This window comes from Neolamprologus brichardi, unplaced genomic scaffold, assembly GCF_056152115.1.
Source record: "Neolamprologus brichardi isolate AB-2024 unplaced genomic scaffold, ASM5615211v1 NODE_ptg000063l+_length_572389_cov_1, whole genome shotgun sequence".
Classification (NCBI taxonomy): domain Eukaryota; kingdom Metazoa; phylum Chordata; class Actinopteri; order Cichliformes; family Cichlidae; genus Neolamprologus; species Neolamprologus brichardi.
Window position 1 is genome coordinate 23,615 of NW_028270054.1, and position 12,806 is coordinate 36,420.

Sequence of the window (12,806 nt, forward strand, 5' to 3'; positions counted from 1 at the left end):
GCCGTGTACCACATAAAATTGGTTTGAGATCTGTGAGCACAACCAGAATACATAAGGCACACAGGATTATAAGGAACACTGTCCATTTTTCAGACAATCAAAGGATTTTAAGAGCGACTTATTTTCCGAAAGACGGTCCGCTTGCATGCCCTACCAGAAAATGTGCTTTGGTGTGTATCTGATGGATGAAAGCCAAACCAGTTCCACACCACTGAAGTTGCACTATTTTTACAAACCAATTCTGGTTCATCTGTTTCATTCGACGATTCTCTTTCGCCTTCTCATTCTCCGTCGCCGCCATGCTTTTTCTGCCATGTGCGTATGAAGACAAAGGCACTGCGCATGCGCGTTTTACCCATATTCTGTCGCGACATTTTATTTTCTTATCATTGCCTAACATTATACCGGTATTACCGTGAATGGTATGATATGGCCCAGCCCTACACTCAAAAAAATGAAATTGGGTGGTTGTTACATGCATAAGATCCAAACTTGTAATTTGAACTAAATAATTCCATGTTTCTATGGTGAACGTAACTAAATCATGTAGCATCTGCATGAAATTCAGCAACTTAATTTGTTCTTGTTGAGATGACATGATACAATCCAGTAAGAGTGGCTGGATCCAGGCAACTAACCACTCTTACTAGGAATTATTTAGTTCAAATTACAAGTTTGGATCTTATGCATGTAACAACCACCCAATTTCATTTTTGTGAGTCGACTCACGAAATTCACAAGATCACATTAGATGTCAAACCACAGGAAAATCAGTGGGGTTACAAGAGGCAGACAACCGCACCACGTGTATGCTGTTACTATTTCTTATGGTTTAACTTGTCAAGGACAACAACATAAAGCATCATCAAGCATAGCTTTCCTACTTTTGTTACGTCTGCCATGGTGGTTCGTGCTGTTGCCTCAGAGCAAGAAGATCCTGGGTTCAAATCCACAATGTGGCGACTTTTTCAGTGCGTTCTCTCTGCGTACCTCTCTCTGCGTTCCTCCACAGTTAAAAGTCATGCAGTTGTAAGGATAGCTGGTTATTCTAAATTACCCAAAGGTGTTAAAGTGCAAATGATTGTTTGTCTCTGTATGATAGACTGGCGACCTGTCCAGGATGTACCCTGTCTCTCTTGCCCTATCATTTCCGCAGCCCAGATAAAGATAAGAAGATGGGTGGATTGGAAGTTGCTGTAAATCCATTGATTTTTTTTGTTGAACATTACTTAATATGAATACAACATGTACTACAGACATAAATTACATTTCATTCATTCAACAAGATTATCATTGGTGTAACAAACAAATATTTTACTAGTTCATGTAACAGGACTGATTTTTGATGTGCCAAAGTGTTTAAACAATATAAGATGGATTTAAATAAATTTAATTAGACTAATGTGGTGCGAACATGTTGATTGAACAAAAGTCAAATTAATTAAATGTTAATGTTAATATTATGTTAAACCTACACACATATATCGTGTTGACACAACACAATCAAGATGGATTAATATAACATGATTTGTTTAGATGGAATATAAGTGGCAAGATAAAATTACGTTCATCCAATGAATTATTTTTTTGAGTGTAGGTGTGAAAGATAATAATTATTGAATTTTGCTTTCTGGGCATTTCCCTTTCTGATGTAAATCTCTTCTTGATTCATCTCATCAGGTGAAACGTGGGCCTACATTTGCCTTTGATATAAAAGGCAAGGCTGTATCACCCAGTCTCGAATTCTCCTCTACCAAGCTTAACTTCGGGAAGTGCTTCTTGTACTGTCCTGGTATGGAACCGGCAACTCAGACCCTAGTGTTAAGGAACAACGGCAAAAGGGACATCAGGTGTGTTTAAGTCTCAGAACCATAAGCATGATTTTTTTATGAATTATTGGATTAGAGTTCTCATATTTATTAATATAATATAATATGTAATATTAATATTATATTAACACATAATGTTTTGCTGCAAATATCATCAAAGCAGAACAGATTTATTTTAAAATGTAAGGTAACTGACATTTGATATTTCTTATCTCTAAACTAGTTTTCTGGATTTATGGTAACTTAATGTTAAACAGTTGTCGTAGTTTGAATTCCAGTTTTTCTAGGATTCAAGGTTCTTCAAACATTCAAAAGATGTTACTGGTTTTACTCTTATCTGGGTCGTTGGCTGGTCCTGTCCTGGCCAACTCTGCATGATGCGTGGGAAGAAGAGGGAGACACTGCTGTAACTTTGCATGAAGCAGATCTTTAATTCTTTTCATATAGGGCAGCAACAGTGCATGACAATATCAGTTACACTCAAACATGTGCACATTCAAAATACTTTACAGTTGATTACAGTAACTTAATGACTGTGTCAGCTCTTCATGGTGGTTGCAGCTCACTGTCACATAATCTTGTCCCAGGCTTCCTACAACAGGAAGTAACATCACACAGACGGTCCAGAAACAAGAGGATCATTTAGAGCCTGATTGATAAATTGCTTTTAATTCAATTTCGAATTTTTATTCAGCATTTTTTCAGTGTCGCAGTTTAAAAATACACTTTTTTTTAACTGCTGCAGCTAACCATGGATTACTCATTTACATTCTGCTCGAATCAGCCAGTTGTTGTATTTGTTCAGTTTATATGTTCCCACTGGGAAACTGCAGATTTTGATGTTGCATAGTTTATTTCTGTTTGACAAACTTTGCAAAATCAACACTCAGAACATCGTAGAAGGATGTTTCTCCTGCCTCTTCTTTACTTTTTAATTTGTGTTTATCATTCGTCCCAAATACAAATACTAGCATATCGCTAATATCGCTGATAGTGACGCCACCAATATCACTCAGGCTCTAGTATCATTCAGATTTTTGTTTTTTTTGTGTCAGGTAACTCTGAGAACAGCACGTTGCTGTGTAGATAAACAAAAATTTGACTCACAGAATCTGATCCTTCAAATCTTGTGCTTTCAGCAGGATGCCTCAGTTCTGTTTCTCTCCACCACTCAGTTGTTACTATAATCAGAATAAATGAGATTTTGAGAGTCTAAAATTAGATTCCCGTCTTCTGCTCCTCAGCATCCAGTGCCAGTTCAAGAACACTGCTTTCTTGGAGATGGACTTCCATGCAGATATTTTGTCACCTGGTGGTGTAAAAGAGATACCATTCACCTTTTATCCTCGTGAGCCATGTCAGTATCACGAGAAGCTCACCTTCATCTTAAACAGCTGTGTCACAAAACAGGTGGAGATACTGGGGCAGGGCATCGAGATGAAGGTGAGAATCACTGTGCATGTGGTGGACTCAACAACTATATTTAGGTTTTTCGTCAAAATACAATTTCGTCATAAAAAAAATAGATAATAATTAAAATGATATTTAAAATAATAAAATTAGCACAAAGAGCAAAAAATAATAATAAAAGAGTATAAAATGATAATTAGAATTACATTTAATACAATAAAATAAGCACATTAGATTAAAACAATAAAATCAGGGTCAGACTGTGTCATAAGCCAAGGAGTAAAAATGGGTTTTAAAAGTGGACAGTGAAGAGGCCTCTCCAATGTGCTGGGACAGATTGTTCCACAGATTAGGAGCAGCAATAGAGAAGCACCCTGTCCCTTCTGAGCTTTCTCTTGTACCTGGGTACCTCCAGGAGCAGCTTGTCAGCCTACACCTAGAACATAGATTGAATACCCACCTCACAGTGGTTATGGATGGACTAAAAGGCATCTTTTAGATCTAATATAGGCTTATATCAATATAGCATTTAACAGTATTATGTGTTTGAAAAAAGCAACTTGAACACATGTAAGATTTATAAAAATCAAGCTACATATTTAATAATTTTATTGATATCAGATTTTCAAAAACCTGGATCCAATGTAAAGATGCTCTGATGTCCACTGGCTTCATAATTTGACCATTAAATGTATCAAAATCAGTATGTTTTTAATATCATATCTTGACTTTTTGTAGCTGGAAGTTGAGCATCCAAGGCAGAAGAAGGTGAAATTGGGACCTCTGAAACTGGGACAGAAGATCAAAAAACAGGTGGTTCTAGTAAACCGCAGCAGTATCGACCTTTCTTGCACCCTAATGCTCAGCACAGATACACCAATTGATCAAAAGGTATGCAGACAGACAACACAGGCAAGATATGCATAAACAGCAGTCCACTCGAGCAGCATTTCATGTCACCCTCTCTCCCAGGATCTGTGTTTCAGTCCAGAAGGTGAGCTGAAGCTGAAGTCTAGTGGCGGGTCATGTAATGTTCAGATCCATTTCTCACCTCATCAGCGCATTCGTCCCTTCATTGCTGAGCTGCAGGCAAAGTGTTTAGGCTTGATCCAACCCCTGCTGACCATCCAAGGCTCTTGCCAGGTACATAAATTTCACTGTGAAACAGATAATCTGTTTCTTTGTGTGTCTTGATCAGCATCAGCTTCTAGGAGTAAATTGTCACATTTTAACAAACCTTTTCTTCAGACTTCCTTTAAAAAAGTTCTGAATATAGACTGTATTACTAATATGAATTAAACAGAATGCTATGATCTTATAACAACGATTACCGTTAACATAATTCACAAAAAACTACCAGGGTGTTGAAGTTCAGCTGGACCAGGACTGGCTTTCCTTTGGAGCTGTGGTCCAGCACTGCCAGGTCAAGAAGAAGATTGTCATGACGAACACTGGCGACAGTAGTGCCAGGTAAGGTTAGACGCTACCAGCAAACAAATCTCCACACAGACACACAGTATTGTGTTATTGCAATCAGGTGTCACGTGCACAGGATTATATCCTCCTATTTGCTTTTTACTTTTCAATCCACCTTCTTACAGGTTTAACTGGAAAACAGAGGATTTTCCTGCAGAGTTGTCCATTGTGCCATTAAAAGGATTTATCAACCCAGGGATGGGAGTTTCCTTTCAAGTGACGTTTGCCCCTGTGGAGCTGCGTAACGACACAAGATATGAGAATCTGTCCTGCTTTGTGGAGGGTTCCTCCTCACCCATCACCTTTACTGTCACTGGCTCCTGCATCGCCACCTCCACCAGCAGAGAGGTTTGACTGAAGCACCTTTTCAGACAAATACAATGTTGAGTAACATAGTAAACAAACAAAAAAATCATCTGATTGATCATTGGATAGTTACTTATTAAGAGCTATTTCAGGTTAACTGAATGCTTTTGACGACCAGTGAGGATGAGAATGTGTCATATTTACATGATGCATGTATGTATGTACTTTTAAAAACCACTGACTTACATGTATATTCACATGCAGAGCAGCAGTGCTGTATGTATTCAGTGAACTAACGATGCAATTCTGTTTCCATTTAATTATTTTAAATAACCACATGGCATGGCATAGTTTCAGGTTTCTAATACAAATCTGCTCACTCACATGGGACAGTGTTTCCAGTAACCAGTCAATAAATTCAGCATTGGCTACATCATATCTATTAAGAATAAAATACTAATATGTAAATGAACTAATTGAAACCAGATGATGGCACAATAGTAAAGATGACTGTGAGTGTTTCAGATTGTAGGAACGGTTAGAGGTCAACTCTAGTTGTAGTTTTTAAAAAATATTACTTGGCTTCAATTAGCTCTGTAACACTTTTTTACCATAACACAGGAATTAAATTATCATATCAGCAGATGTAGCTCAGATGTGGGAAGATTATGTTTTGACATCAGAAGTTTAAACTTCACACATCATCTGTTCTTTGTAATGTCAGCGCCTTTGAGCCATCTGTCACTGAACTGTTGCTGCCATCTCTCTGTGTGCAGGTGGTGAATTTTGTTTGCCCAGTTCGTGGCTCTCACACTCAGACCCTGTCTGTGCTCAACCCCACAAACCAGTGTTGCAGCATCGCACCTGTCATTGAGGGTGAGCACTGGAGTGCTGCACTCTCTGTGAACTTTGAGCCCCACCAGAACATGGCATTCACAATCACCTACCGACCTATGACCATGACTACTTCTGGAAAAAAACATCAGGTAGAGGAGCAGTGCCATTTTAGTGGCACTGAGTTAATTATGAAATGTATGTAGATACGATTGATTGATTAAATGGATTTAATCCCTGAAAATTGCACATTTCTCCTTCCTTTTGCCTCAGGGATCAGTCTTTTTTGCTTTTCCCGATGGGACAGGCATGCTGTACTCCTTGCAGGGAACTGCTGATCCTCCTAAAGCAGAGGACACTATTGTGCACGAGCTGCCGGCAAAAACTAGCCACACCGTGCTGCTCCCTGTGCACAACTGGCTCTCTAGACAACAGCGGTAAAACACTTAAGACCACATTTACTAATCAGGGTAAAAACACTGAAAGGTGTGGTTATATTTCCACCTTGAGCTTCAACCTTGAGCTTTCCTGTCGGTGGCGCTGTCACTTGGTGTTCGCTCGCTCTGTGGTATAGTATCGCTTCCTGTTCCTGCTCAAACACAGTGGTGTTTCTGAGTAGCTTATTTGCTTAGCAGTTTAATTAACAACTTTTAAATACATTCTTTTTTTTTTCACAGTATAATAATCTTCACGTGTTTCATCCGAAGCACACTTTCTGTGTACTCACTACCTAATTTATAGCCAAAGTATTCACTCACTGTCTCTGTACTGTTTCGCTAGTTTAGCTCGTAGCCGACCCGTTAGCACCATGGCTACTTCACCTGTCCCTTCTGCACTTTCTTGCTCATTGTGTCAGATGTTTAGTTACTCCTCGGCCTCCTTTAGCAGTAATGATATCTGTAACAAATGTAGCATATTTGCAGCTCTGGAGGCCAGGATTACTGATCTGGAGACTCGGCTTTGCACCCTGCTCTCACCCTTAGCTAGCCAGGCCCCTGTAGCTGGTGCAGCCGAAGATAGCGTAGGCCCCGCTAGCTGTTCCCCGGCAAATCCCAAGCAGCTGGGGAAAGACGGCTGGGTAACGGTGAGGAGGAAGCGTAGTCCTAAACAGAAGCCCCAGGTACACCACCAACCCGTTCATGTGTCTAACCGTTTTTCCCCACTCGGCGACACACCCGCCGGGGGTCAAACTCTGGTAATTGGTGATTCTGTTCTCAGACATGTGAAGCTAGAGACACCGGCAACCATAGTCAATTGTCTTCCAGGGGCCAGAGCAGGCGACATTGAAGGAAATTTAAAACTGCTGGCTAAGGGTAAACGTAAATTCAATAAAATCATAATTCACGTCGGCAGTAATGACACCCGGTTACGCCAATCGGAGGTCACTAAAATCAATATTGAATCGGTGTGCAACTTTGCCAAAACAATGTCGGACTCTGTAGTTTTCTCTGGTCCCCTCCCCAATCAGACCAGGAGTGACATGTTTAGCCGCATGTTCTCCTTAAATTGCTGGCTGTCTGAGTGGTGTCCCAGAAACGATGTGGGCTTCATAGATAATTGGCAAACCTTCTGGAGGAAACCTGGTCTTGTTAGGAGAGATGGCATCCATCCCACTTTGGATGGAGCAGCTCTCATTTCTAGAAATATCGACAAATTTATTTATTTACCCCTCAAAACATGACTATCCAGAGTTGGGACCAGGAAGCAGAGTTGCAGTCTTACACGCCTCTCTGCAGCTTTTCTCCTCCTGCTACCCCCCCCAAAAACCCATCTCCATAGAGACTGTGTCTGCTTCCAAAAAGACAAAAAACAAACTAAATACCAGCAACAAACAACTTAAACATTTACAAAGAAAGAACAATACAGTATCCACATCTGAACCAAAGAGTAAAACAGTGAAATGTGGATTATTAAATATTAGGTCTCTCTCCTCCAAGTCTCTGTTAGTACATGACTTAATAATTGATCAACAAATTGATTTACTCTGCCTTACAGAAACCTGGTTGCAGCAGGATGATTATGTTAGTTTAAATGAATCAACACCCCCGAGTCATTCTAACTACCAGAAATCTCGAAGCACAGGTCGAGGGGGCGGTGTGGCTGCAATTTTTCACACCAGTCTATTAATTAATGAAAGACCAAGACAGACTTTTAATTCATTTGAAAGCCTGATGCTTAGCATTGTCCACCCCAGCTGTGAAACTCAGAAACCAGTCTTACTTGTTATCATCTATCGTCCACCTGGGCCTTACACAGAGTTTCTGTCTGATTTCTCAGACTTTATATCTAATTTAGTTCTGAGCTCAGATAAAATAATTATTGTGGGTGATTTTAACATCCATGTTGATGCTAAAAATGACAGCCTCAACATGGCATTTAATCTGTTGTTAGACTCAATTGGTTTCTCTCAAAATGTAAAAGAACCCACCCACCACTTTAATCACACTCTAGATCTTGTTTTAACATACGGCATAGAAACTGAACATTTAACAGTGTTTCCTGAAAACCCTCTCCTGTCTGATCATTTCTTGATAAAATTTACATTTACAATAATTGATTACGCAGCAGTGGAGAGTGGACTTTATCAAAGTAGATGTCTTTCTGAAAGCGCTGTAACTAAGTTTAAGAATATAATCCAGCCACTGTTATCATCGTCAATGCCCTGTACCAACACAGAGCAGAGCAGCTTTCTGAACGCTACCCCAACAGAGGTCGATTATCTTGTTAATAATTTCACCTCCTCACTACGTACGACTCTGGATACTGTAGCTCCAGTGAAAACTAAGGTCTCTAATCAGAAGTACCTGACCCCGTGGTATAATTCTCAAACACGTACCCTAAAGCAGATGACTCGTAATCTGGAGAGGAAATGGCGTGTCACAAATTTAGAGGATCATCATTTAGCCTGGAGAAATAGTTTGTTGCTTTATAAGAAAGCCCTCCGCAAAGCCAGAACAGCTTACTACTCATCACTGATTGAAGAAAATAAGAACAACCCCAGGTTTCTCTTCAGCACTGTAGCCAGGCTGACAAAAAGTCAGAGCTCTTTTGAGCCAACCATCCCTTTAACGTTAACTAGTGATGACTTCATGAACTTCTTCACAAATAAAATTTTTATCATTAGAGAAAAAATTACCAATAATCATCCCACAGATGTAATATTATCTACAGCTACTCTTAGTTCCATTGATGTTAAGTTAGACTCTTTTTTTCCAATCGATCTTTCTGAGTTAACTTCAATAATTACTTCCTCCAAACCATCAACGTGTCTTTTAGACCCCATTCCTACAAAACTGCTCAAAGAAGTCCTGCCATTGATTAATTCTTCGATCTTATATATGATCAACCTATCTCTAATAATCGGCTATGTACCACAGGCCTTCAAGGTGGCTGCAGTTAAACCTTTACTCAAAAAGCCATCTCTAGACCCAGCAGTCTTAGCTAATTATAGGCCAATCTCCAACCTTCCTTTCATATCAAAAATCCTTGCAAGAGTAGTTGTCAAACAGCTAACAGATCATCTGCAGAGGAATGGTTTATTTGAAGAGTTTCAGTCAGGTTTCAGAGTTCATCACAGCACAGAAACAGCTTTAGTGAAGGTTACAAATGATCTTCTTATGGCCTCTGACAGTGGACTCATCTCTGTGCTTGTCCTTCTTGACCTTAGTGCAGCATTCGATACTGTTGACCATAATATCCTGTTAGAGCGATTAGAACATGCTGTAGGTATTACAGGTATTGCACTGCAGTGGTTTGTATCATATCTATCTAATAGACTCCAATTTGTGCATGTAAATGGAGAGACCTCTTCACACACTGAGGTTAATTATGGAGTTCCACAGGGTTCAGTGCTAGGACCAATTCTGTTTACATTATACATGCTTCCCCTAGGCAGCATCATTAGAAGACATAGCATACATTTTCACTGCTATGCAGATGACACCCAGCTCTATCTGTCCATGAAGCCAGATAACACACACCAATTAGTTAAACTGCAGGAATGTCTTAAAGACATAAAGACTTGGATGGCCACTAACTTTCTGCTTCTTAACTCAGATAAAACTGAGGTCATTGTACTCGGCGCTGAAAAGCTTAGAAATATGGTATCTAACCAGATTCTTACTCTGGATGGCATTACCTTGGCCTCCAGTAACACTGTGAGGAACCTTGGAGTCATTTTTGACCAGGATATGTCCTTCAACGCACATATTAAACAAATATGTAAGACTGCGTTCTTCCATTTGCGCAACATCTCTAAAATTAGAAATATCCTGTCTCAGAGTGACGCTGAAAAACTAGTTCATGCATTTATTACTTCCAGGCTGGACTACTGCAATTCATTATTATCAGGATGTCCAAAAAACTCACTGAAAAGCCTTCAGTTAATCCAAAATGCTGCAGCAAGAGTACTGACAGGGACTAGAAAGAGAGAACATATTTCTCCTGTTTTGGCTTCCCTTCATTGGCTTCCTGTTAAATCCAGAATTGAATTCAAAATCCTGCTCCTCACATACAAGGTCTTAAATAATCAGGCCCCATCTTATCTTAATGACCTTGTAGTACCATATCACCCTATTAGAGCACTTCGCTCCCGCTCTGCAGGCCTACTTGTTGTTCCTAGAGTATTTAAAAGTAGAATGGGAGGGAGAGCCTTCAGTTTTCAGGCCCCTCTTCTGTGGAACCAGCTTCCAGTTTGGATTCGGGAGACAGACACTATCTCTACTTTTAAGATTAGGCTTAAAACTTTCCTTTTTGCTAAGGCATATAGTTAGGGCTGGACCAGGTGACCCTGAATCCTCCCTTAGTTATGCTGCAATAGATGTAGGCTGCCGGGGGATTCCCATGATGCATTGAGTTTTTCCTTTCCAGTCACCTTTCTCACTCACTATGTGTTAATAGACCTCTCTGTATTGAATCATATCTGTTATTAATCTCTGTCTCTCTTCCACAGCATGTCTTTCATCCTGTCTTCCTTCTCTCACCCCAACCGGTCGCAGCAGATGGCCGCCCCTCCCTGAGCCTGGTTCTGCCGGAGGTTTCTTCCTGTTAAAAGGGAGTTTTTCCTTCCCACTGTCGCCAAAGTGCTTGCTCATAGGGGGTCATATGATTGTTGGGTTTTTCTCTGTATCTATGAAGCGCCTTGAGGCGACTTTTGTTGTGATTTGGCGCTATATAAATAAAATTGAATTGAATTGAATTGAATATTTATGGGGAAGTTGCACTGTTTTCTAGGCACAGGCACAGTCAGTTCATTTTAATATGACATGCTGAATCAGCAAGGTTAGCACAAGGTCAAGAGATGATATTCAGCTAATTTACTAACAGGAGAAGTTTGTTAATGGCACCACCAAATATTGTTTATTTATGTGTAATAAAACTTTATTAAGGAAAAATGTGTTTTTGCAGGTTAATAATGTAATTGCATTGATCAGAACAACCACAAACAACCGCTTCAAACTAACAAACAAATACAAAACATCAAAATAAGAAATGGGCTGCTATTAAAACTTCTCGAGGCATGATTACTGTCAGGATAAGGTCCAAATTCAGCAGCATCATCCTTGCATTCTCTTTTTTCTTCAGCCATATTTGTTGAAATTCCTGCCACAGAAGCCACAGAATGTTGAAAAGAACCTAATGCCAAAAATTGAAATTTAAGTTTTGTTGCTGCAGATATTGTGTGTCTCCTTTAGTTTGGAGGTCCCAGGTGGCTTGGTATAAGTTTTTATCACATCTTTGTCTGGATTTCCAAATAAAGTGACACGAGTGCAGAAACGTCTCCTAAATCTCTGCAGCAGTAACTGACACATTCAAGTGTAAAAAAATAATATGTTTTTTTCTCCTACTTTAAATTGCATGTTGCCAATGTTATAAATCTGTTATTAAATATTTAGCAGCAAAATATACCACTGTCTTTACCAGCTTTTTTTTTTTTTAAATATGTGTATGCTGCCTAAACTGACCCAGAGATAAAAACTGTAGCTGGGTGAAGTGGAAATAGAAAATTTAAATATGCTAGCACTTTAATAAAAAGTGGAGGGAATGATCTCAGTCATGTCATGAATGTTCTCATCTGTGTTCTCAGGTTCCTTGTGCAGCTAGAGATAGTGAAGCCTGATAAACCAGATGCTACAGTGTCCCTCAGGGGCATCAAGTTCATCGATGTCCCCGCCCATGCTAACAGGGACTATGAAATGTCTTTCTTTACATATACAGAGGGACAGTTTAACACCAAGGTTTGATCAAACATTACACATTTCCAGATCTGAACTGACATTTGTTACCCATCATGACATCCGTTGATCTTTTTCTTCAGGTGACATTCCGTCACCATGAGACAGGTGAGTACTTGTTCTACCTAGTTACCTTCAAAGCCACGTCTCCAGGAGTCCTGTCCACCATAGAGTTAGTGACATCAGTTCGCCGGGCGGCCTCAGCCACCGTTCAAGTAGAGAACCCCCTGACCACAGCTTCCTGCCTCACCACTGAGTGTAAAAGCCGTGATATCATTGTCCCACCTCAGCACATGGTGCCAGGCCAGTCCAAGGTGAATACTGAATACGTCTTCCATCATACTTGGAAAACAAACAAACAAACAAACAAACAAAACCCCTAACTGTGTTTCCATAAACAAACTCTTATTGGCACTGTCTGTGAATGTCTGCCTTTCCTTTTAGGGTGTTTTGCCTTTCGAGTACAAGCCTCTGCAAGCAGGCGAGTCTACAGCACGGCTAACTTTGTTCAGCAGTGAGCTGGGCCACTTCCACTATGATCTGCTTCTCAGAGCTCTGCCTCCGGCACCAGAGAAAACTGTGCACTTTAACGCTTTACTGGGCCGTAGCCACATCATCACTGTAAAGTTTATCAACTATGCCCGTTTCAAAACCACGTACTTCTGTAAGGTAAAAACAAAACAAAACAAAGAAGAAGAAATAGTCCTCTTCTGTCTTT

The 12,806-nt window shown here is 40.0% G+C and overlaps 1 protein-coding gene across 4 annotated transcripts in view; it reads left to right on the top strand.

The window, feature by feature from the left end:
• The window catches only part of LOC148095642 (axonemal central pair apparatus protein HYDIN-like), a 38,960-nt gene that overhangs the window by 23,501 nt on the left and 2,653 nt on the right, over window positions 1–12,806 (top strand). For all 4 annotated transcript variants that reach the window (XM_087837052.1, XM_087837051.1, XM_087837050.1 and 1 more), the window contains exons 54-64: window positions 1,681–1,850; window positions 3,074–3,272; window positions 3,978–4,130; window positions 4,212–4,382; window positions 4,600–4,709; window positions 4,841–5,063; window positions 5,798–6,007; window positions 6,129–6,292; window positions 11,941–12,091; window positions 12,172–12,402; window positions 12,533–12,757. In XM_087837052.1, coding sequence (XP_087693178.1) covers window positions 1,681–1,850; window positions 3,074–3,272; window positions 3,978–4,130; window positions 4,212–4,382; window positions 4,600–4,709; window positions 4,841–5,063; window positions 5,798–6,007; window positions 6,129–6,292; window positions 11,941–12,091; window positions 12,172–12,402; window positions 12,533–12,757 — 2,007 coding nt within the window. The remainder of the gene's footprint in view (window positions 1–1,680; window positions 1,851–3,073; window positions 3,273–3,977; window positions 4,131–4,211; window positions 4,383–4,599; window positions 4,710–4,840; window positions 5,064–5,797; window positions 6,008–6,128; window positions 6,293–11,940; window positions 12,092–12,171; window positions 12,403–12,532; window positions 12,758–12,806) is intronic.